Below are 27,666 nucleotides of genomic sequence, written 5' to 3' on the forward strand. Positions count from 1 at the left end.
CTGAGGTTTATGGTCCCTTAGCAGAAATCAACATATTACATCAAACTGTACTGGCAATCACTGTATTGTTCATTATCATTAAATCTGCACAGAAAAGAGTTAGTCTCACTTAAGAAAATTCTTCATGAAGCAGTAAAAATTACTGATATTATTAAATCATGACCCTTAAGTACCTCTTTTATAAAATATCCCTCTTCATCTCTTGTAATATTTCTTGGCATAAAATCTGTTTTGTCTGACAGCATTATAGCTATTCTATCTCTCTTATGATTACTGCCTCCATGGTATATCTTTTGTAACCCTTTTATTTTTAATCCATTTATGTCTTTGAACATAAATTTTGTCTCTTGTAGACAGCAAATAGTTGGATCTTGCTTTTCTATCCAATCTGACCATCTGTGCCTTTTGATTGGAGTTGTTATTCAATTTATAATAGTAATTATTGATACGGTTATATTTACAGGTACCATTGTAATAGTAATTATTGATATGGTTATATTTACAGGTACCATTTCACTGTTTGTTTCCTATGTCTTACACCCTTTTCCCCCTCTGTTCCTCTGCTACTGCCTCCTTTGGTCTTAAATATATATTTTTAGTGTATCATTTTGATTCTTCTACTGATTTTAAACTGTATTTTGGGGGACTGGTTTCTCAGTGGTTACTTCAGCTACTAGAATGTCCATTGTAACTCATCAAAATCAACTAGGGAATGACACTTAACTCCAGTAAAATACAGAAACTTTGTTTCAGTATGGTCCATTTCCTCTCCTCCTTTGCATTATTGTGTTATATATATTTTATAAAATATCTATGTTATAAACCAAACAGTTATACAACCAGGAAGACGTAGCAATTATAAATTCATTTTCACCTAACAACAGAGCCTTAATATAAATGATACAAAAACTGAAAGAGTTAAAAGGAGACATAAACAATTCAACAATATATCTGAATATTTCGATAGCCTAATCTCAATAACTGGCAGAAGAACTAGACAAAAAACCACCAAGGAGAGAGACTTGAACAAACATATTAACCAACTTTCTATAACTGACATTTATAGAATACTGTACCCCAAACCAACACAATGTACATTCTTTTCAAACATACTTGGAACATTCTTCAAGACGCATGATATCCTAGGCCATAAAATAAGTCTCAAAAAGTTAAAAGAATTGAAAAAAGTGTACTTTCCAACAATAATGAAATTAAGTTAGAACTCAACAGCAGAAATAAATTTGAGAAATTCCTAAATTCTTGCAAATTAAACATACTTCCAAATAATCTATGATCAAAAAATAAATCACAAGGGAAATTAAAGTATTTAAAACGGAATGAAAAAACTACATCATATCAAAATTATGGGATACAGCTAAAGCAGTGCTAAGAGGGCAATTTATAGCTTTGAAAAATCTATGTTAAAAAAAGTAATGGTTTCAAATCAGTAATTTAAACTTTCACCTTAAGAAACTAGAAAAAGAAAAGCAAACTAAACTCAAAACAAGCAGAAGAAAAGAAATTAGAGTGGAAATAAGAAATTATAGTACAAGTCAATGAAATAGAAAAAGTAAAGAAAATCTGTGAAAACAAAATATGTCTTTTACAAAGATCACAAAATTGACAAAAAAGGAAGACAGGTTACCAACATTAGGAATAAAAGAGGTGACATCACTACTTACACTACAGAAATTAAAAGGTGGGACTTCCCTGGTGGTGCAGTGGTTAAGAATCTGCCTGCCAATGCCAGGGACGTGGGTTTGATCCCTGGTCCGGGAAGATCCCACATGCCATGGAGCAACTAAGCCCATGCACCACAACTACTGAGCCCACATGCCACAACTGCTGAAGCCCGGGCACCTAGAGCCCGTACTTTGCAACAAGAGAAGCCACTGCAATGAGAGGCCCACACACCACAATGAAGAGTAGCCCCCACTCGCCGCAACTAGAGAAAGCCTGTGCGCAGCAATGAAGATCCAACACAGCCATAAATTAATTAATTAATTAATTAAAAAAAAGAAATTAAAAGGTATCTAAGGGAATACATAAATTCCCAAAACAGACTTAAGAAGCAATAGATCCCATTTATTTGTTTTTGTTTTTATTTCCATTACTCTAGGGGATGGATCCAAAAAATATTGCTGCAATTTATGTCAAAGAGTGTTCTGCCTATGTTTTCCTCTAAGAGTTTCATAGTATTTAGCTTTACATTTAGGTCTTTAATCCATTTGAGTTTATTTTTGTACATGGTGTTAGAGAATGTTCTAATTTCATTTTTTTACATGTAGCTGTCCAGTTTTCCCAGCACCACTTATTGAAGAGACTGTCTTTTCTCCACTGTATATCCTTGCCTCCTTTGTTGTAGATTAATTGACCATAAGTGTGTGGGTTTATTTCTGGGCTTTCTATCCTGTTCCATTAATCTATAGGTCTGTTTTTGTGCCAGTACATACTGTTTTCATTACTGTAGCTTTGAAGTATAGTCTGAAGTCAGGGAGTGTGCGTACTCCAGCTCTGTTCTTCTTTCTCAAGATCATTTTGGCTATACAGGGTCTTTTGTGTTTCCATATAAATTTTAGAATTTTTTGTTCCAGTTCATGAAAAATGCCACTGGTAATTTGATAGGGATTGCACTGATTCTGTAGATTCCCTCAGGTAGTATGGTCATTTTAACAATATTGATTCTCCCAATGCAAGAACACAGTATATCTTTCCATCTGTTTATGTCATCTTCAATTTCTTTCATCAGTGTCTTATAGTTTTCAGACTACAGGTCTTTTGCTTCCTTAGGTAGGTTTATTCCTAGGTATTTTATTATTTTTGATGAGATGGTAAGTGAAATTGTTTCCTTAATTTCTCTTTAAGATATTTCATTGTTAGTGTATAGAAATGCAACAGATTTCTATATATTAATTTTGTATCCAACTATTTTATGTAATTAATTAATGAGCTCTAGTAGTTTTCTGGAAGCATCTTTAGGATTTTCTATGTATATTATCATGTCATCTGCAAACAGTGACAGTTTTACCTCTTCTTTTCCAATTTGGATTCCTTTTTCTTCTCTGATTGCTGTGGCTAGTACTATGTTGAATAAAAGTGGTAGGAGTGGGCACCCTTGTCTTGTTCCTGATCTTAGAAGAAATGCTTTCAGCTTTTCACCATTGAGCTCATGATGTTAGCAGTGGGTTTGTCATATATGGCCTTTATTATGTTGTGGTATGTTTCCTCTATGTTCACTTTCTGAAGAGTTTTTATCATAAATGAATGTTGAATTTTATCAAAAGCTTTTCCTGCATCTATTGAGTGATCATATGGTTTTTATTCTTCAATTATTTAATGCAGTATACCACACTGTTTACAGATATTGAAAAATCCTTGCATCCCTGGAATAAATCCCACTTGCTCATGGGGCATGATCTTTTTAATATATTGTTAAAGTCAGTTTGCTAGTATTTTGTTGAGGATTTCTGCATCTATGTTAATCAGTGATATTGGCCTGTAATTTTCGCTTTTTTTGTGTGGTATTTTTGGTTTTGGTATTAGGGTGAAGCTGGCCTCATAGAATGAGTTCGGAAGTGTTCCTTCCTCTGAAATTTTTTTGCAATAGTTTCAGAAGGATAGGTGTTAACTCGTTTCTAAATGTTTGGTAGAATTCATCTGTGAAGCTATCTAGTCTTGGACTTTAGTCTGTTGGCAGTTTTAAAATTACTGATTAAATTTCAGTACTGGTAATTGGTCAGTTCATATTTTCTATGTTTTCCTAATTTTGCTCAGCAAAGGAAGCTATAAACAAAATGAAAAGACAACCTATAGACTGGGAGAAAATATTTGCAAATGATGCTACCGACAAGGGATTAATTTCCAAAATATACAAACAGCCCATACAGCTTAATATCAAAAAACAAACAACACAATAAAAAAATGGGCAGAAGAGCTAAATAGATCTCTCTCCAAAGAAGACATACAGATGGCCAACAGTCACATGAAAAGATGCTTAGTATTACTAATTATTAGAGAAACGCAAATCAAAACTACAATGAGGTGTCGCCTCACACCAGTCAGAATGGCCATCATTAAAAAGTCTCCAAATAATAAATTCTGGAGAGGGTGTGTAGAAAAAGGAACCCTCTTACATTGTTGGTGGGAATGACCGGTGCATCCACTATGAAGAACAGTGTGGAAGTTCCTTATAAAACTAAAAATAGAGTTACCATATGATGCTGCAATTCCACTCCTGGGCATATATCTGGAGAAAACTCTAATTTGAAAGGATACATGCACTCCAATGTTCATAGAAACACTGTTTACAATAGCCAAGACATGGAAGCAACCTAAATGTCCATCGAGAGATAAATGGATAAAGAAGATGTGGTGTATATATGTACACACACACACACACACACACACAATGGAATGTTACTCAGCCATAAAAAAGAATGAAATAATGCCATTTGCAGCAACATGGATGGACCTAGAAATTATCATATTAAGTGAAGTAAGTCAGGAAGAGAAAGGAAAATATCATGTGATATCACACGTGGAATCTAAAAAAAAATGATAGACATGAACTTATTTACAAAACAAAAATAGACACACAGACATAGAAAACAAATATAATTACCAAAGGGGATAGCGGGGGGTGGGGGGGGGAGAAATAAATTAGGAGTTTGGGATTAATGTATACACACTACAATATATAAAATAAACAAGGGGGCTTCCCTGGTGGCACAGTGGTTGAGAGTCCGCCTGCCGATGCAGGGGACATGGGTTCGTGCCCCGGTCCGGGAAGATCCTACATGCCGTGGAGCGGCTGGGCCCGTGAGCCATGGCCGCTGAGCCTGTGCGTCCGGAGCCTGTGCTCCACAACGGGAGAGGCCACAACAGTGAGAGGCCCACGTACAGAAAAACTAAAAATAAAAAAATAAACAAGGACCTACTGTATAGCAAAGGGAACTATATTCAATATCTTGTAATAGCTTATAATGGAAAAGAATCTGAAAAATAATATATATATATAAATGAATCACTTTGCTGTACACCTGAAACTAATACAACGCTGTAAATTAACTATACTTCAAATGAAAAATGGTTAAAAAAAAAAAAAAAGGAAGAAATAGAAAACCTGAGTAGACCTATAACAGGTTAACAAAGTGAATAAGTAACTAAAATTTTTCTAGCAAAGAAAAGCCAAGGTCCAGTTAGCTTCACTGGTGAAACCTAACCAACATTTAAATAAATAATACCAATCCTTCACAACTGTTTCAGGAAGTGGAACAGATAAAAACACTGAGGTTTATTTATGTAACAGAATACCACTCAGTAAGAAAAGGAAACAAACTGATACTCACAACATGAATGAATCTCAAAAACATAATGCTGAGAAGCCTGTCAAAAAAAGAGGACATATTATATAAGTCCATCTATGTGAAGTTTTGGAAAAGGCAAATCTAATCTAGAGTGAGAGAAAGCAGACCAGTGTTTCCTAGAGTTGGGAGTGAGCGGGCCCAGGGAATTTTTTGTGGTGACTGAATGAATATTCTATATCTTGATTGTACTGGTAGTCACATGGTGTATATATTTGTTAAGAACTAATTGAAATGTACACTTAAAATGGGTTCCTTTTGTTGTATATAAACTATACCTTAATAAAATTGATTTTTAAATGGATGATATAAAATAATAATCTATAAAATTCCAAATTATATTCACTAAAAAATAAGTGGAAATAGGGAATTAAAACATAAAAAAATTATTGTTTCAAATGGGTGGAATTAAAAAATACTATTTTTACACGAAGGTTACAATTAGAAAACTATAGGTGAACGCTTTTGAAAGTTTTACCAATAATTATTAAAAGAATAAAATATATGCTACTTACCTTTAAGAACACAAATGCCATTATAAATCATATATGCAAAAATGAACTTTGCAAAAAATTGTGTTGGTGATATTCTGTATATCTAAAAGAATTTAAAGTTAGTCTCCCATTATACACTTATTACAAAATAAGTTTACATAAATACACAAAATCACTGAAGTTTACAAAAATTAAAGTTACACTGGAGTTTATAAAAGTATCTAAATGGATTCAGCAGCATAATACAAAAGAGCAAAACTATCAAAGTGTTTTGAAAAATAAAGGAAAATATATAATCTTGATTGAGGAAAGGCTTTTTAAAACAAGATAAAACCCCAGACATCTTAAAATGTTTAAATTTCAAGATAACTTAATTCTTCCATAAAATATAATGATTGTGGCAGATTTTATTTTCCATATATCTCCTCAACAATACCTCCCTTCCAAGATGATTTTCTTGTTAAATGTGAATTTGACACTCTTCCCAAGAAGTGCAGTCCACATTCTCTTTCAGGCAGGGTTGAGACTACAGCAGGCTTGTGACTTCTGAAACTAGGTCACAAAAGGTAATATAGCTCCTACCTGGTTCTCTTGGGCTACTCTCCTGGAACCCAGCCATCATACTGTGAGGAAGTTCAGATACATGGAAAGACCCAGGCAGGTGTTCTCAATGACAGCCCCAGCTGAGGTCCCAGCTGACAGCCAGCATCAACCATCAGACACGAGAGTAAATGAGGCTTTGGCTGATTGCAGTTCCCAGTAATAGATTCCTTCACAGTTCAAAACTTTCTAGCTGAGGCCTCAGACACTATGGAACAGAGAAAAAACTGCTGTGCCCTTTCTGAATTCCTGAGCCACAGAATCTGTGACCATAAGAAAATGGTTGGTTGTTTTGTGCCACTAAGTTTGGGGTTATTTGTTACACAGCAGTAAAGAAAAACCATAAAGAAGAACAAGAGACTGGGCTAAAATTTAGAAACATATTGAATAAATTTAAAAACAATATCCAGAAAATATAAAGAGTTAATAACATTCAATAAGGAAAAGAGTCAAATGCCATAAACAAGGAATTTGGAGAAGAAAAAAAATGAACAGATGCCCACCTCTATTAGACTGACACAAATTTTAAAGATTAATGGTACCAAGTGAGGCTGTGTGTAAATTAAAGAATTTTGGGAGACAATTTGGTATTTCCTATCAAAATTAAAAATATGCACATCCTTTGACTTATTTCACTTCCAGAAATCTACTTACAGAAATACTAGCAAATGGACACAAAGATTTTTGTACAAGTGTTTACTGTAACATTGTTACCAATAGCAAAAAAAAAAAAAAGGAATATATTTGAAGTTCATTATAGAGGCATGGTTGAATATACTTATTTTATTTATTTATTTATATTTATTTTTATACTTATAGGATATTAATATGATGAGATCTACAGAAAAGTTAGAAAGAATGGGATAGACTATTGTGTCGTGATATGGATGATCACCAAGATATATTGTTAAAAAGGCAAATCACAGAAAAGTTAGTTGGGTCTCCCTTGAAAGCCAAATAACCATGCGTATGAGAATAGATAGATAGATAGACAGATAGATACGAGATATGTGAAGGAAAGGGAGAGGAATGATGGATACCAGGCTATTCAGTAGCTACCTTTGGAGTGGGCAGTGGAAGAGGGGATTTTTCACATTTTGTTTTAGATGGTGGTAAGTGCTATGGAGGAAAAAAAAAAAAAAGCAAGAACAAAAGATAAGAACTGCTGTGAGGAGGTTTATGTAAATTTTAAAAATCATCAAGTAATAAAATATTTCTCATGTTTACACACGTGAAAGTACAAAAACATGTTTGGGAATAATACATTCCAAATTTAGAACAGTGTTTACTTCCAGGGATGGAAAAGGGGAAAATTCTACAAGAGTTTGAATACCAGGAGGTGGGAAACACCCGAGGTCCTTTTAGAGATTATCTACCACCGGGATCACCCAAATTACTGAAATTATTTTTCAACTATAAAAACTATAAAAATGAATGGCAAAAATTAGAGCACTTCGTATGGATTGGTATTTTATACTGTGGATACTTTTCCATGTTGAGAACATGTGAAATGCTTTCAAACACGCAAGAACTCTCTAAATCAGACACCAAGCTATAACATGTGTAGACCACCCCAAAATTTTGATATTGGTTATTTTTAGTTGCCATTAAAATATGAACCTGTTAAATGGAATGAGGGTATTTGGTCCAACAGCTACACAGCTTACACAGTTTATAGAACAAATTTCATTAACTTGATGGTCATTCCTTATTCATCAAGATTACTCACCCACAGCTTCAAGGTGGAACTATAACAACTCCACATTGTATTAGATCCTCAATCATTCAGTTTATGCCAAAAACCATCACTCATTAGAGTGAGGGAACACTTCTAGTTATAAAAATAATAAATTTCAGTATTAAGAGAGATAAATATCATCCAGACCATTCCACAATTTACTACTAACAACATACTTAAGCATATATGTACAGTAGCATCTGAATGTTTGGATTTGTATATTCCAAGTTCTCTATTTCCTGAATTATTCTGGCTTTTTCACATGCAAAACACATTGCTATTTGGGTGTTTGATCCTTAAACAGAGGCACGTTATTGTTTGGAGAAAAGGGCTAATTTGAAAAATACTAGGCCAGGGGACATATAAATACTAACCAGAGGACATATAAAGAATATGCTGTGACTGATACAAATATTTTTTTAAGTAAGCTTAGATTTTTTTTTTTTTTTCCCCCAAAGCAACACACATCCTCTATCCTTCCTCAGTCCTGTTTGCTCAGCTGGATGCCCACAGGGTCCAATTTTCCCTCCAATTGCCCTTGCACACTAATGTAATTGCTGCTCATATGGATAATTGATCAGCCTAGAGCAGCATTTGTATGCATTTGTTCACTTACAGTATCTGGCAGCTTCTCAAATGATTTTGCAGTATTATAATACTATCATGTATTTTTAGTTTTTGTCTCTTTATAACAAGGCTAAATAGATGTGAATCTTTAAGAACGCTACATTTTAAGTACTTCAAAAGCAGGCATACAGAAATACAAATTCTCTTTTTAAGCAGCTAATGCTCCTTTTCACTTATCAAATATAGAGTAAATGAACTGGAGTGTCAAATGCACAGTGTTCTGTCCTACCTCCCCCCGACTCCCCATTGCTTTCCTCCCTAAACAGACTCAAATTAAGTAGACTCAAACAAACCTCAGCTTAAAAAAGAAAATGACAAGCCAGTTTCACTTAATATGCCCTTGATGAATCAGTAAAAATATATTTTTTTATTAAATATTGTCCTTTGAGTACATTTTGAATATTCTGTTTGACAACATGGGAAGTAAACATGAAGCCCTTTACCTGCATTCCCAAGTGTGACTGTTGTTCATTCCTGAGGAAAAAATCACTGGTGCTACTGAGTTGCAAGCTGAACATTTTTCATGGAACGTCGTTTTTTACTTGAAAGAATAACTGACAAACTTTCATTTTTCAGACATGGGTATCTGGCAAACATTTTCTCAAAATGAGTGAAGTGAACCTGTCACCTTAAGGAAAATCACTGACATTGTGGTTACCAATAAAACTCAAGCTTTTAAAATGAAAATTAGGATTTTATAAAATGTAATGTGTCATTATGAGCTTAACAGTTTTCTAGTACTTACTTTTCTGACCAGATCAGTGGTAATATTAGTTTTAAAATTTTAATTTAATCTAATTTAATCTTTATTTTTATCGAATGAAATGTGTAACACTCGGAAGACCTGTGTTACTCCAATAGTTTCCAAATGACTAATGAATGATGTCACAAAATCATGTATGGGTGAAGAGAACTTTCCAAAGTGAAAAAGAGACCAATGGCTTTTCATGTAACACAGTAGGAAAAGCTCCTTGGTATTGTTTCCGGTTCTACAATGCAACTAAACTTTAAGAAACCATAACTTGTTGAGATTTTTATATTATCAAAGAATATCCACAGGCACTTGAAAAGATTATTAAAATATTCTTCCTTTTTCCAATTCCATTATTTGCATGAGACCAGATTTTTCTAGATACTTCAGCCAAAATAACAATGCAACGGATTGAGTGCAGAAGAGTATCAGGATCCAACTTTCTTTTATAAAGGCAGGTATTAGAACTTCGAAAAAAATGTAAAATCATGGATCTCTAAATAAAAATACATTATTTATGTTAACATGCAATAGGTTTATTATTGGTATGTTTAAATGAATTAATAAATAAGCATTTAAAATACTCAGTTTTAATTTCTAATATAGTCAATATTGATAAAGACTATTTACATAAGCAAAAACTCCTTGGGGCCTGTAATAATTTTTATGAATACAAAGGAGTTCTGAGACCAAAAAGCTTGAGAAATAATTTATCATCACTGAGAAAGCACAATTATTTTAAATGCTGCTTTGAATCAGAGCAAAGGAAATTGAAAAAGGAACAAGAATCAAGTTTTATAATCCTTTTAAGGTTTGTCAGCATGCAACAATTTGCTTTCATTTACCAATGCAGCAAAGTTTATAGTTTTATCTGAAACTCTATCAAGTCGTTTAACTTATCTGTTAATTCAGAGTATTTATCAACATTACTTTTCTGGTAATAAAAATTTAAGAAGGGATTTTTAAAATAAAGTTAAGCCCCTATCTTTCAATCTCAGTTTCTACACCTTCATTGTTTCTAAGACATACTGATTTGTCTTTCCAGATATTTCTGACCAATTTATACCCACTAATATACACGTCTCTGTTCTCACTTCTCGCATATACAAGTAAAGCAATTAGTTGAGACTTAGGAAATTTGTCAGTAAAAAGCTACCCAGATACTCTTAGACTATAACTCCATAACAGCAAAGGCTCTAGGTAATTTAATACCCCTAGATCTAAAACAATGCCTAGATATATACTCTCTGCATTTTATTTTATGTAAATTATTCCACAAAGAAAAAATAGTTCCATAAAATACTGTCTGGCACAATAAATGTTAAATAAACAGGGTGACTGAATCTAGCCAATTGGGTCATCTCTAAACAAATATGCCCAACTAGAAATCCTGCATTTGTCAATTTCAACCCTACTATGTATACCCAGTTTTTCTTGAATATATAAACAATTTTGAGATTATAATAGAACAAAATCCTAAGGCTACTAAGTATGAATAATTATCCAAATTGCATGAAACTAAACAAAGTGGCCTGCCACACTGATAGTGCTGAAATCTAGAATTTGGGTTGATTTTAATAAATACAGAGGTGGGGGAGAAGAACAGTCCTATGTTTTTAAAAAATATTTATTTAAAAATAAGATTTCTAAAAATACAGTACATAATACATTTCAAGAGAAGTAAAAACTCCACAATTTAAATTAAAAACAATCTGCAAAGAAAACAGAAATATTACATGAATAAAACTAAATCGTTAAAATAAATTAAAAACAAAACACCGTTCTTAAGCTAGATACATGGTTTGTTTTTCATTTTAAGAACCAGTGTCGACTTTTCATTTAAACAAGTATATCTCAGATACATACATGGCTCCCACTTGTCATTTTCCTCCCTCTTCTCAATCTATTCTCATATCCCTCAACTACCATTTTCCTTATTACCTTTAGCACAAGAAATGTCAGTGAAGACTTTTCTTTAAACGCTCTCAGGGTAACTGACAAGGTAAAACAGACATGCAGCAAAACAGCACTCAGATTTAAACATATGCACTGAATGAAAAAATGCCTGATAAATGTAAAAACAGGATCGTCATATGGCACTTGGAACATACCGCTATTAAAATAAAAGTCTTTTTATTTTAGGGATATAATATTAGACACCATTTGAGGTTGACACAAAATTTTAGGAGCCTTGAAATATCACAAATTTTGCCTATTCATTAAACTTGCCCGTCACATTTTAAAAAGACTAATTCCAGGGACATAAAGCTCCTACAAGCAAGATCATCTACGCTCAGTTCTCCAAAAGCCTATTCTATTCCCCCAGGTTAGACCTGCGACTTATTTGTCTGAGTATCTCCAATTGTGGAGAAACTTCTTCCTATTGTATCATTCAGTCGCTTTATTGTACCTATGCTAAAGTAGATATTTCTTTTTAACATTCACCTCTGGAGGACAGCAGATAGTTGTGAATCTTCTACTATCCAATAACTTGAACAAATAACTGCATTCAGCCGCATTAATTTAAGTAACACATAAACAAGCTGAGTAACTCAGAACTGATATTGTCACAACAAAATCTAGAAAATATACTGTTGACAGAGAGAGACAATGTTGTCTCTTCCCATTTTGCTTTTAAATTTTGTCTTTACCCCTAAAAATATGTACATCTGTATTTCTACATATCATTCAAATGATCCTAAGTCACATCCCACACTAGTTTGACTTGATTTTTTTCCGTTCAGAATTCACTGCAAAACCATATACTGTATCTACATTCAAAGACAGAATGATTTTAGTTGATTGAAAACTATGCAAAACATTCTCAAATGTGATTGTCTACTTTTCCAGTACATACACACAGTTATCTTCTTGCCAAATGTTTTAATCATTTCAGCTACAGTTTTTTTAAGGACACTAAATGAGTGTTTTAGAAGTCTGTGGAAAAAAATAGGGAACCAGGATAGCACACATAGCAGTATTACATGTGGACAACTACTTCTAAAGGATGTTCTCTCCCATTTTTTGTAAAATGAATCACTAAGCAGAATTAGTTTTAAAAATACTCTTAACTCCAACTTATGTAAAGTGAGTAACAACATCCAGGCTTTTTTTTGGGTAAAATTCAATTTTCGTTTTGCTTTTAAATCAAAGTTTTGCATTTCCTCTTGGGCAAGAGTGTGTGTGTGCGTGTGTGTGTGTGTGTGTGTGCATACATATATCACATATGCGTATATTTTTAAAACGTTCTTTAATTTTATCTTTATTCGCAAAACAGACAAATGGCAATTATCATTCTTTAATACCACTAACGCTTACACACACACACACACACACACACACACACACAGATGCAAAATTCTTCATCTGTAATCAGAATGGGCCCTTAACTTCTCCTTTTAGCATTTTGCTTTAGCATTTATTAAAAGGGCCCAACAAGCTACAGAGTTCATCTGTAGAGATAAGAGTTATTATTTCTCATTTATTCCTACAGAATAAAACAAAAAAATCTTGTGTAAAGTGTTTCAATTATCTTTTTAAGTTCGACCTATTAAACTACTTTTTAAAGTAGCCAATTTAAACGAAAATACAAAATTAAAGACCATATTAAGTAAAAAAAAAAAAAAAAACTTTTTTTTTTTACTTTACTTTCTAAGCAAAAAAGAAAAAAGAAAAAAACAGACCAAGTGAGAGACATTTAAAGCCAACTAAATTGAGGCAGCAGTGTGCAAAACTAAGATCTATTAATCAAAATTGTTCTTAGTGACATTAAATTCTACTTTATAAACACAAGGATGTGAGAAGAAAACTCAGTGAACCAAAAAGAAAATTAACTCTTTGGTATGGGAATTAAAAATGTCACTCAATGCTAAAGTGAGTAGCACCAGGATGTCTTAGCTGTTGAGGCTGTGAAACACTAACTTCAGGCACCAGTAGTTCCAATGTCACCTGACACACCCTGGCAAGAAAACCGAGCGTGCAATATGCAGACTAGCTCTCCCTTTACTTGACAGCCTACCCAGGTAAACCCTTATTTAGTCAACAGACAAGCAAAACCACAAAAAGACCACCTTACATTGCTACTGTTTTGTCCATATCTCTGTTTAGATATAAAGCTATCAATACCCAAAAGATCAGAGTGTTGAACAACTGTGGTAAGCACCACATTACATGTTACAGGGATTCAAAATACCAATAGCTACGGAGACCCTCAAGATATGAAAAACTGAAATAGTCCAAATTTTAAAGTGAAAATCACCCTTTATATACAAACTGTTGATTTTCCCTCTGTTGACAGATTTTACTACAATACTTAGTATACCCTTTCTCTGCAAGAGGAGACTTATAAAAAGGTCCCAGCTTTTTCAATCAAACATTGAGCAACCTGTTCATTTCTGCTTGGCATTAAGTAGCTGTACTTTCACATAATTCCTGACACTTCATGTTAGTGTACACTGTACACTTCTGGTATTCAAAATTCAAAATAATTTCTTAAAGGCATCTGACTAGTTGACAAGAATCAGCAATATACACTCCTTGGATAAAATAACTCAAACAAAATGCTTACACGCATCAACAACTCTTACAGTGAAACAGTGTCAACAAGAGATAAGGCTAAGACGATTGTAGCAGAGGAATTCTCTGACGTCACAGATTCTGTATCCAGTAAACCCTTCTGCTGAGATGCTGATTTTACATGCTCTGCCTAGCCTTCTCTCCATCTTAATACTCTCTTTATCTAATTCTGGCTACTCACTACACATCTGTACCTGTCCTCCATGGTACACAAGGGAAAAAGGAAATAATAATAGTAAAAAAAATAATGATAATAGAAAATACCAATGACATAAGGATAAACACCATTACTATTTCTGTTTCAAATTAGCACTAGCAGGCAGTATTACAACATCTGAAGAACAGACAAAAATGTAGTAAATTTTGTTGTTAAAAATTGCACAATGATAATGAAAGGAGACATCAGAGAAAACACTTCCTGAAGTTAAACCATCATCATCCTAAATGCTGCTGAAATGCTAAATACTGATTGATATACATAAGAACAACATTGGTTCAAAATACTTCAAGCAAGTTGGTTCTATTACTTTCTCACATTCTGCTGAAGAATATTCTAGAATTCAATTGAGAATGGCTAAATTCAGAGCATAATGAAATTTGTGATTTACAGAGAAATTCAGAGGATCCTCAGGATCGAAAGTAACAAATGTGGACATTAAATAATACACTCATTCATTTGTTAATTATATGGTTACTAATACTAGCAAGTAGAACATACTAAATGTACATGACTTACTAACTACATTTGCCAGTACTTATATTTTTGAAAGCAACAGTAGTAGAATTGGGTAAAAAATCTAATACTTATATCTATTAATAAATTATTTAATGTTTGTAAGTGTAAACTGTACCAAGTAAATTCGAGATATATCTACATATATAGAGGTCATGTCAAAAACTTATTTAATGAAGCAGCAATAGTTTAGTAAACTTGAGCTAAGTAGTCTATTCACACATGAAGCACAAGGGAAGCAGACACTAGAGAAAAGTCCAGGGAAAGACTAGCAGCTCTGTTAATATTAATACCATTGTAAACTAGAGCTGGATACATTGTGATTTTATACCAACATATGTGAGAGCATTCAAACTGCTCCATTATCTAACACATAGAAAGGTATGTGGTTATAATCAAAACGACTTCATACTTCCTGGGTGGAGGTGTTGTCCTAACTCAAGTCTTTATGATTAGCATCAATACACCCTTTTGGGTGACACACCTTCAACTAATTATGTGTAGGAAAGTGACTTGAAAAAGCCTGATGAAGAACAGTTATAATTAGCCACGATTCTTAGAGAAAAATACCTCTAAGCATTAGCAAACATTCACTGATGTTCATTCTGACAGAAGTTTTAACTTAGCTGTTACACTAAACTTTATGCTTATGTTCTCTATTACTTAAAAGTAAACTATGTTTTCTTCTGTTCAAAGACATTAATATATTAATATTTTAAGTATACCTATCTCTTATGTTAACCACAAATATTTTTAATACAACTCTGAAGCAAAATAGTATTCTTCTCACAATGGAACATCAGCTAACAATATTTTTAAAATTCTGAACTCAGTCACGTTTTGCCTACAATCTTGAGCCCATAAACATTTCTGTCTGCAGAAAAGAAGAGCAACAAATATAATTGTACAAGAGGTGCAATTTATAACAAGTACTTAACAACTACTTTCATTTCCAGAAGTCCAATTAATGACTTTGCTGAATGTAAAACATCCTTTAAAATACATTTCGCTTAAAATAAAATGAAATGTTTATAACGAAATACTTCATCCAATATACAGATTACATCAGTAATCTCACTGCTCATAATTATTTTCTAATGCTCAACATCATTAGTTATTTTCAGGGTTATCCAGAATATATAATTAATTGGCTACTAAAGCTACAGCTCTAACTCACAGTAGGAAAGTTAAAAAGAATGAAGAGAAGTATAGAAAGAATTATTAATCTCATTATTTTAATGCAATTGAATCAGTTAAAAAAATCATTCCAAAACTGGGATTAAAAAATTGAATGTATTTTTTTAGATATTCAGTAAAACACATTAGACACTGGCTTGCCATTGTAACTACGATAAATTTGCTTTGTAATAAACTGGCAATTTTAAGGTAATGACTTTTTAATTCTAAGGACTTAATTTGCCAAAATAAGGTCCAAAATAAAATTCATGAAATGGTTTATATTTATTTATCCTGATCTGATATAAATTTGTCTGATAGTAAAAAATATAATATGAATATACATAAATGAAGCAAAGTAGTCATATATGTATGAACCAGACATCAGAATCATAAATAGGAACACATTAATTTTCATAAAACGTTACATTTTTGTACATAGACTTCCCTTAAGTTTGTACCTCTGAAATGTTCAGAATTTGGGTATACATTTCACTTGGGCAATAAATCTCTAGAGCCAGTATAATTACATCAATTAGCCAAAAGAGGGCGCAGAGAGCACACTAGAGTTTATGGACTCCCTAGGAAAGTGCCAGGTGTTCTCTCTCAAGTTGTCTAACAAGAATCATAAAACCCAGTTAGGTGTGCTAACTCTGAAATACTGAAAGTTACAGCATAAGTATATATAGGTATACTTTATATAGATTCCTACATAAATATATTGATATGTAGCATTTCTGCCATTCAAACAAAAATAAATATATGCCTTGCCTAGTGCATTAGTTTGTATTCCAGTAATTTAGAGAAATCAGGTACAGAGGGATCAGGATCAGGGAAGGTAAAGAGAAAGGTGGGAAGAGGTGCCCTAGAAGTGGGGAACCTAAGAAAACCAAAACCAGAAACCGTTAGAGTGGGAAAGAGATCACCTCTTGATTCTCATTACTGAGGCAGAGGTTGGCACTGAGTACCTCCCTGGTACCTTTCAAGGTAGCTACTGCTACCATATGAAGTATAAATATGTCCATAAAGCTCTTTAGGGGGTCTTCACTTGGCTTTGCTGTTTTCTCAATGTTCTTATTTGAAAGGAACATATACAGCATAAGGCATCTGACTGACATCTATCTACTTTATCTATACATTACTCCTTATAACAGTTCAGTCACCAGGCCAAATTTGGTCAAAACCCAACCCATCTGCCTGGAATGAATATATGTACTAATTTTGTGGTTCATTAAGCTCTATAAATATACTTCTTATATTAAATTTACTATGAATCTTATCAGCACCAATGAATATTTCCATCTGCCACTAAGTTTTTAAATAATAAAGCACTGTAATCAGAACATGAAAGACATGGTACTTGTATCTCTGAGTAGACCTTATTCTATTATTTTAGGAGATATTTATAATTTCTAAAAAATAACCACAGTATAGTTAACTAGCTGACAATGGTAACCTTCTGTTTCATGATTTCTCAGGTATGACTCCTTACTACCAAAACTAACCAAAAAGAAAATATTGATATGCTCCAAGAACACTAGATACCCCTTCAATCCTCTCTTCAAGGGAAAGGCTGAGTACATAATTATTTTTTTAAAGATATATGGATTTTGCAGTATTCTAATGGAAAAAAATTTTTAACTGAATTTTTCTCAAACCATGCTAAATTTTTTCACACAAATATTCTATGCTTTCCAAGAGACCATCACAATTAGCAATTTAAATTTGTATAAGGCTAATAATGAATATAGATTATTATATTTTCTCATTTTAAGGTCATTTCCTAACATTGCCTACTAAAAAAGGTCTCTCAATCCAGATTATAGTGGTCAATTAAAATTTAATTTCTATCTGGGTGTTTACAGGTACACAAAAGTTACTTACTTTTACTAGTAACTTCCTATAAATAAAATTTCAATATTAGTTGGCCAATATCTATTATATAAAAACCTTCAAGGTGTAATTTTAGATCTACTAGTAGGTAAACAAAAGTAAAAAGTATACTTTTTTTTAAAAAGCACAATATTCTTCTTTATACTATACATATTATCTAGTTACACTAGCATTTTTTTTTTTTTTTTTGCCATATGTGGGCCTCTCACTGTTGTGGCCTCTCCCGTTGCGGAGCACAGGCTCCGGAAGCGCAGGCTCAGCAGCCATGGCTCATGGACCCAGTCGCTCCACGGCATGTGGGATCTTCCCGGACTGGGGCACGAACCCGTGTCCCCTGCATCAGCAGGCAGACTCTCAACCACTGCGCCACCAGGGAAGCCCTATACTAGCATTTTAAAAACATATGCGTTCTAACATAACTACACTAGAAAAGGTATCAGTGGAATTATTGCAAATTCTTTACCCTTTTTGCTAATAAAAATCATAGGGTAAAATAGGAACACATGCCTGTTTGGTTAAAAATTTCCCCTTGGAGCAAATAGTTTAACAAAAACCAATAATTACAATAGTACAGGGGAAAGAAATGGGAAAGTTAATGTGAAACAAAATTAATCTTTCCTTTAAAATAAGGTAGGTAGTTGGTGTTTTACTTTAGTGGTGTTTTTGGTGAAGAGAAAAAAAAACATTAGAAAGCTACTTCTAAGAAAACACTGTCCTTTTTTGTTGCTGTTTTTGTTTTGTTGTTGTTCAATCCTATATGCTAAATTTTTAAAAATCTTGCAGCACATATAAAAGGAAGTATAACATAAAATTGTATTTGAAAAAGAAAATTTACATATAAGGCATATCAACTTTTGTAAAACCTAAAGAATGAAATTTAGATTTGGTTAGTACTGCTTAAGGGTGAAAAATTTAAATAAACATCTGAAGTTTCCCATAAAGTAAAATCTGTAACACTGTCAGTACTAAAAGAAATTATGTACAATTATTTCATCCCAATCACTGCTTTTTGAGTTTAATAACAAAAGCATTTAAAGAAATCCCTGTGGAAAGCTAATTTGAAAGTAAACATGCTTTAAAACTTAAATATAGATCATGTATTAGTCCCACAACAGGATCAAGATCACTATTAAAATAAAGCCTGGGGCACATTATGATGCTTAAGATTGGTGGGTGGATTTTAATTGACTTGAAGACTGTCATAGTTCTATTATCAGAAAACCTGTAACGCATTTCCAGCATGGAGGACCCATCTGTGCCCACCATCCATCTGTTTAGACGTGATTGGCAAAGTGGTAGGGAACTCGCAGTGGTTGCCTCTGCCTGAAAGGAATAAACCACAGGATCTTCCAACGAGTGCCAAAAACTTCTGAGAAGGTCTGCTGCCATGGCTTTCGGGGCCTCGATCTGCAGAAGACAGCATTATTAGTGAAAGACAGCACTCCCATGGTGCACTTCAGTCAGCTAAAACAATACAGGTTGGCTGGGAATCCATTACTGGACTCTGATGAATTGTGTCCCAGCATCACAAATACAGCTTTTCTTTCTTTATGGCATGCAGCTGAGTTTTAACTCTGGATAGCAGATATTGTATCTGCGTCGTCAATCAACCTAGGGCAACTTTTGAAGCAGAGGAGAATCTCAGGATTAACAGAATGTGTGTCAACAACACAGTAGCAAATCTCTTTTGATGTATTTTCAGGACAAATAATTTAACTTACTTTAGTAGGACAAGGAACAAGAATGATCAGTACTTATTTTGTTTGAAAACTATCACGGCTAGAAGACCCCTACCCCTACTCTAAGACTGGGTTATGCTTGCTAGCTCAGGTCTTAGAAAAGGCACCAAGAAAAAGCCATCATTATATTATCTTTCCACTGCATGCACACATTTTTCAAATGTAACCAGTTGTTTGCATTTTTAAATAAGAACACTACAGACTTCACTTTCATACTTACATTTCTTCACAACAGTTTGACATCTTTTCAATAGATGTTGTATCCTATTAAAAATTAAAAAAAATACTCAGATATAACAGTTATCAAGGCTTGATTCTATATCTATTTCATGATGTTTTTAATCATATTTGGAGAATATTCTAAAGATATAAAAAGATTATATATGGGTACTAAGCTGGGAAAAAGTGAGAGTGGTAGTGTATATAAGGACAGATATACACTACCAAATGCAAGATAGCTAGTTAGTGGGAAGCAGTCACATAGCACAGGGAGATCAGCTCGGTGCTTTGTGACCACCTAGAGGGGTGGGATAGGGAGGGTGGGAGGGAGATGCAAGAGGGAGGGAACATGGGGATATATGTATACATACAGCTGATTCACTTTGTTATAAAGCAGAAACTAACACACCATTGTAAAGCAATTATACTTCAATAAAGATGTTTAAAAAAAGAATTTTAAATTATCTATGCACATTGCTGAAATTCCCTTGGAAAAACAGAATCAACATTACCTTGTGCTAAAAAGAACCAATTTATTCAATTACAACCCCCCCCCCCAAATTGTAGGAGTCTCACTTCATTAAAAAATAACCTTTTATTACACTTGCCTTCTTGATAATTCTTTTAAAAGTCTATATTTAATTCAACTGTCATTAAATATGCATTAAAAAATAAATACCAAAATGATAAATGAAAGACACTACTGAACAGAAAACTGTCAAGAGCCAAAGAGCACTACTGGTTATGTATTTCTGTAAACAAAGCCAAATTCAACAAGGCAATGTATGCATTTGCCGTACTACAACATTTATTACTCTGAAAAGGAAAGCTAACTGATTAGTGGTTTTTTTTTTTCAAGAGAAAAACCAGTCCCTTCATAATAATGCAATTTCTCATTATGTGTTTTCTATAAAGCTGTTAACACAAATATATAAGAAAAACAACTCAATAAAGAGAAGAAAGCTTCTAGACATGCTGGTCTAATTCATGTTAATGGAAGACCTATCATTAGACTGAGAAACAGTGATGATAAGGAATATCCAAATAATCAAAACACAAATTATATAATCTTATTTTAGATATATATTTACATTTTAAATATACTTTTAAGTTGTACAAAAGAAAATATATTCTTTTAAATATACAAAAAAGTCTTCCTCCTTTTATCCTTTCCTTTATTAGCTTACTCAGATATAGCAGGTGGACTGCAGTTATTAAGCAGTACTATTCATGCAAATATTTGTGGCTGCAACTCCAATTGCACGAACTTCTTTAGCTATAGAACTCTCTTCCAATAATACTACTGAAAAGCACCTTTACTTCAAAAAACTCTTTAAAGTTACACGAATGGCTCAGAACATTAAATTCTTATGTATGAACAGTTGTCTAACTACAGTTGGCCCACATACAGGAAAACAAATCTATCATTTTTTAGGTGACTAGTAACTAATAACAGAGTTTCATTTCCAGATTTCCCAGGAATCTGTGAGGAGGCTATAGATTAGTCACTCTATATTCACTAATTTCTTAGCATTTTCTGAAATTCATGGTTTCCAATGACAATTCTATTTATAATTAACCTTTCCCGGTTCTGTTGCATAATTTCCTCAAAATAATGTTTTACTTTGTGAAAACACAGTCTGCAAATACATAAAAAAGTTTATTAAAGACTTAGAGGAAAGCTGGGGTTCTGGTTCCATATCAGAAAAAAAAAGTGAAGGAGGTAATTTAAATGGTGTCTTAGAACTGATGGTGACAGGTTATTCCAAAATAATTAAGATAGCTTGCGCAAAAATACAAAGGAAAAGAGAGGAAAGAAATTTAAAAGTGTTATCAGGAAAGGTATATAAATGGCCCCAAATTGCAGGTGTAGATAACACTTAAAAGTGGAAACTATTTCAGGATAAGGAAGGCAATTACAAGGTTAGACTACTTGAACTAGCCAATGTTACAGGATATTTTTACTGTGCAGAAACTTACAACTCGATTATAACTTTGAGGAATGTATTTGTGACAATAAAATAATCAGTTTTAAGGACTCTGAATTTAGACTTCATATGGGAAAAGCTCTTATTTTCAAGTGCTTTTGACATCTTTCTAGAATCTGGCTCAAGAAATACGAGGAACACTACCTTTCAAGTCATCATAAACAGACTGTCATTCAATCAAAGGATGTGATGTTTACCATGACTTTATGAACAGGATTTGCGAGGCTAGCCAAAAAAGACTATTTTTTTCCTCTAGAAATGGCAAATGCTTATCTCTCAGCTATGCAGAGTACTATTATAAGAAAAAAGAACAGCTAAACATGTCACAAAGTTTTTGAACTGATATTTATACAGCATACTCAGGGCAACACAAGTTATCATGCTATTGTATTTATATGCACAATAGAAACAGCAAACTAGAAGAGAAGAGAGGTTACTACTTGCAGGAATATTGACAACCATAAGTTATTTCCAAGTGCCGAACTAGGCTTAATAAACTTTTCGTTTTCTTTTATTAAGCAGGGAATTGTGGAATATTTCACACATGAAAAAAAAACTAAAAATATTTAAAACAGATTTTAGTGCAGCTAATTCCATTCAACATAAAAGACTCAATACCTTTAGTGACTATCACAAAGTGACCAAAAAGGTAATTGCTATCTTCACGGAGTATATTTTATAAATTCTTAGTTATATGTAAAACAGCTATCTAGGAAAACTCACTCTTCAAGGAATGATAAGAAACACTTTTTTATTGTATTATCTACAATCAAAATACCTTATTTCCAAAGAAATATTTATGTCTTGATTATGGTCTAATGATCAAAATATCCAAGACTTCTGCCAGTCTGCATAACTGAGATAAATGAGAATGCTTTCCTATTTTAAAAACCAGGAAGCTTATCTTCTAAAAAAAAAATAAATAAACTAGAAACAGGAAAGACTTACAGAAATTTAGGCCTCAAGTATTTTATCAACTATACTTTATCTTCTCCTGATGGCTCATCTTACTCTAAGAAATGATCTTTCAGGTTCAGTCTAAGGAAATATGTTTGACTTAAAAGAAAACTGTATCTCAACTAATAAGATTATAACTGGAATGGAAAAAAAAGTTTCTAATAGGAAGGGAGAGGAAGGTATTTATTGCCGATTGGAAAAATTGAGGGGGGGGAGGTGAGAGGCAAAGAGCAAGAATTTATCACCAGACGTTTCCTGGTTAACAGACCTGAGAATCTAGTCCTCTTGGAATAGACAGCTTGATGATACAATCCATCCAACTAACTCATTCTGCTTTCAGTTCATTCTCACAAAGTAACACTTTGCCATATATGTTGTTGTACAGGAGAAAGAATGTACTGCAGAGTCCTTTGGTACCTGACAATCATACATAAGGGAATAAATAGTCAACCTGGTTTATATGACTATCACTTTTGAGTCTAGAAGTAGAGTCACTGCTTCTGGGCCTGATTAACCCTGGAAACATTTTCAAAATGGAGTTTCCAGATCTGTCAAACTGAAGATCTGAGGAAAGTAATAACATTCTATCAGAAAGTTTCCTTGAAGACAGTTCGATCTAACCTCAAGGATAGCCCGCACTCTTTAGTCTTGTCATAGGTCTTGTTGATGCTTTTAACTCTACTGCACATACCTGATTCAATGACTCTGCTGATTTAACCTGGAGTAAAAAACACTATTAAGGAAAGTTTATCACAACTAGAGATTATATACCTGTTTTGTCTACTACTGATTTCTGCTAATTCTAAAATAGACTTTTACTTAACTTCCTAGAATTTCTGCTCAACATACAGAGAGCAACTCATTTAACTTTATGTCTTTCATAGCACCGAACAGCACAAACTATTCAAAGTGGGTACTCAATATATGTTTGCAGCACTAAACTAATTGAACATGGACAGAAATAACATGATTCCTTATCTTTAATTTTTTTCAGTCCAAAGAGAGAAAACTTTCTGTTAACCTTAGCTCTCTCTCCTCCTCTGAAGCCAGAACTCACTACTATATTACTCACTTGAAATAAATGGTTCATAAGCATCCATCTCCAACAAAGGACCAGCTACATCTTTTATTAGAGATCTTAAGTTAACAGAGACATTTTAATCAATCATGAAACCAAACTGAGAAGGCAGTAGATGTTACTTTTATAGCCACTTAAAACATTTCTTTCCAACATAATTCCCACACTCCTCTTCATCAAGCCATTTTCTGGCTGTATAAAACCTTAAGAAAGTTACTAAAATCCTGTATCTCAATTTTCAAATACTACTATTTACCTCATAGGTTTTTGTAGAAATTAAATGAGTTAATATGTTAGAGCCCTTAATAACTCCTCAATAAATGACAGGCCTAAGTTTTTATTGTAGGGCTTGCAGCTATCTTAATTACATTAGAATGTAACTAGAAAAATTTATGTTTAAACAAAAAAGTGGTTTTTATAATCAAAGATAAAATGGCATGGACTGTAGGAGACTACACAGATAAAATCCAATGTCCACAAGGGGCTTATAATCTAGTTGAAAAAGTAAGTACTAAGTACATAAAACATGATTCATTTACTCATTTATTGTCTATCAAAAATTTACTAAGTACATATTATGACACAGTCCTTAGCAACAAGGAGCTTACAGTCTAGTGAAAGTAGTTAAACATACAAGAAATAATTATACAGGAATACACCTAGGATGTCAGAGAGGAGGATTATATACGATAACATATATAAATAAGTCATACACTATTTAGAAACAGCTGAAAACTTACGTTTGCAATCAACAATCAAATCAAGGTCAACTACTCTTACATTTTTAGTACAGAATTATACTTTCATAAGATTTTTGGTTATCAGTAGAAGTAAGATGGGCTAATGTGCCCCTTTGGCCGGAATTTGAGAAGTAATTAATATAGTGATAGACTGTGACAGAGAGAAGCATATGAATCACTGTGGAAAAAGATCTAAAAGTTAACTATAAATATAAAATTCACTGTTTTCTCCAATACTATAAAGTTGTAAATTCAGATTAAAAATTCACGTGGATTCAGAACATGAACAATAAAATGGGAAAAACAGCAAGTACAACTCATAAATGTTTAGCTTCCTTACCAAAAAAAAAGCATCTATTTAATCACTCAAGCTATTCATCATGTTTTAAGAAAATTAAAATGCACTACTCCTATTGAAAAAAATCTATAGAAATAGATTTAAGTTGTTTTAAATTACTTTCAAGAAGTTTATTACATTGAGTAAAGAGAGAGGATGCAATATAAATACATTTTCACATAGGAACACGTTTATGCTAAAGAGCAATCCACTTCCACACATAATAATTACGATGCTAGCAGGAATTTTTAGAAAGAACGCTTTTCTATTACTATGCAATGTAACACAGTATGTATTTAAACTAATTCCTTGGCGAGGGGAGCCTAGTTTCTATAAAGTTCTCTACTGTATCCAAAATTCAAAGAAATATTATAGCCAATATTAGAATATGACATTAAAAACATATAAGAAGTAACAATTTAAATTTTAATGATTCTTCTAGGTTTTAAAAAAGTTAGAGAAGATACTTCCCGTAATATTATAATTAGAAATACTGTATTAAAAATATATTTTGTTTTTATTAAATGAAAACATAATTCAGAAAGGAAGACAAAATGCTGTACAGAGCTCCCTTTACAGAAATGTAAGTGAGCTGGGTTCAGCATAATTAGCAACGATTTCCATATTTGCAATGCTGATTTGGAGTTGAGTAAAGCAACGTAATTTGTACAGAGACTATACCGAATGCTGTTAATTCACCACACTGATTCAGAGGATACTTAGCAAAATTTCATTATAAGGATTAATAATCTCAGGACTACATTTCTAGGTACATGTTAAAAGGCAGGTAAGTCCACTAATCATCTGATTAATAAGAATGTTATTTAATAGATAATCCCATTTAAACTAATTTAACATTTTGAACACAAGATACTTTTCATTGTATAACATAATCAAGTTAAAATTAAGTCACTCCTGCATCTGTGATTCTGTCTATCTTTATTTAGGTAATCATGAGCCAGTGTTTAGGGGGGAAAACATTTTCTCCCTTTATTTTGAAAAGCTTTGCTTTAAGCTATCTTTAGCAATTCAAGTAGAGTCCAACAATAGTTACCTGTGAGACCAAATATAAAAAGCTCAATTTTTTTCTTTGAAAATTTAAAGCCTTTTACAAAATTTCAACTAAATATATCTTCCCCACCCCACCCTCAATCTCACCACAACTGAGAAAAGCACTAAGCTCCAGAGACGCCATCAAAAGCTTAAGCTTTTACACAAACTCCACGGTGCCCTGAAAACAAAAATGCTTGTATACAAAATTTAGATAAACTGTCAAGAGCAGTGTCATGGTATACAATAGCTCACTGTCAGACCCTCACCAGAAGGCGCTGCACCAGCTGTTACAGAGCTTCTTGATTAACTCTCTCCAAGCCCAGCAACTCAAAACATGACTAATACAATCACCCAGCACTCTTAGTGTTGGTGCTCATCAGAATGGACATTATTCTTGGCTGTGTGTGAACTACTGCTCAATAAGAAATTCTGACATCAATTACAATAATGACAACATCACTATCCATTTCATTCAGAAACAAACAAAAAGGCTAAACGGTGTAAGTAAGGAATAATTAGAATAATCTGTTCCCTAACTAAATAAAAAATGCTTCAAAGCAGACTTTGAAAACACTTTAACTTCAGTATTAATTTTAGTAAAAAGGAACAAGCATATATAGTTAAATCTTGTTTAAAATTAAATCTAAAAATAATCAAAGATAATCCTTTACAATTGGGTTTAAGATTAGTCTGTTCCATAGAAACATCAGGTTGTGTTGAGATCTTTTAACCTTGGAAATGGGATTAAAATCCACTGTTTTTAAATTTAAGTAATTTCTAATTATTTTATCTGGGTCACAGATAATCTGCTCTTACTAGGTCTAAAATGACATCAGATTATCATTACTATGATTATCCTGTTACCTTCTACTATCAATAAGATGGGATTTTTTCCTCTTATACAGGAGAGAAATGATTTTTCCAAGTAAGAACAAATAATGGGGAAAAGTTACTGAAAATTAATACACTGCTTCCTCAAAACCTCAACGTAAACCTAAATAGAGATAGCACTTGTTTTGCTTGTTTGTAGTCTACCAGGCCTATATTCAAGCTATGTAATTACATAGTTTCTATAATGAAATGATACTCCCACCAGTGTTTTCCCAAAATGCCTCTTGGTCTTTGGGGGCAGGAGTAGGGGAAGGAGGAAGATATCAATGAAGTAATTAAATTCACTGTGATTCTTTCTCCCCCTTTTCTTTCTTAGGCTAACTGACAAATTCGTCACTTCTTTCACACTGTAAAGAGAGATCCATGGATTCAGATTATGAGAAAAACATGTCCAGATGTGAAATATCCTGTAGGCAGTATTAATTTTTTCATAAAATGAAACAGCAAGCATATTTTATAAAGAAATGAAGCAAAATCTATATTTTAAATTTTAATATTAAACACTATTTTTAAATACTAATAATTCGTTAGATTTAAAATTAAATACTGAATGCATAACAACTTCAAATAATTAAGCCCTAAAGAACCTTAAATCAATGTGGGGAGGAGTGAATTCTGGAAACCTTTAAAAAAATGTTTTCTTCATTCAAAAAGAGTGGTACTTGAAGTTCACTATGGAAGCCCAGGTAAATGGAATTGAAATTTACTGTAATT

General features: G+C 33.0%; 1 protein-coding gene across 1 annotated transcript in view; it reads right to left on the reverse strand.

The window, feature by feature from the left end:
• Positions 1-19,224: 19,224 nt before the first annotated feature.
• ZDHHC21 (zDHHC palmitoyltransferase 21) overlaps positions 19,225-27,666 on the reverse strand; it is a 53,370-nt gene continuing 44,928 nt past the window's right edge. Inside the window, exons 6-7 of the mRNA XM_007465645.1 lie at positions 19,910-19,953; positions 19,225-19,357 (exon numbers count right to left, since the gene is read on the reverse strand). Of these exons, the coding sequence (XP_007465707.1) occupies positions 19,225-19,357; positions 19,910-19,953 (177 nt within the window). The remainder of the gene's footprint in view (positions 19,358-19,909; positions 19,954-27,666) is intronic.

The sequence above is a fragment of the Lipotes vexillifer genome, unplaced genomic scaffold (assembly GCF_000442215.2).
Source record: "Lipotes vexillifer unplaced genomic scaffold, Lipotes_vexillifer_v1.1 scaffold31, whole genome shotgun sequence".
NCBI lineage: Eukaryota > Metazoa > Chordata > Mammalia > Artiodactyla > Lipotidae > Lipotes > Lipotes vexillifer.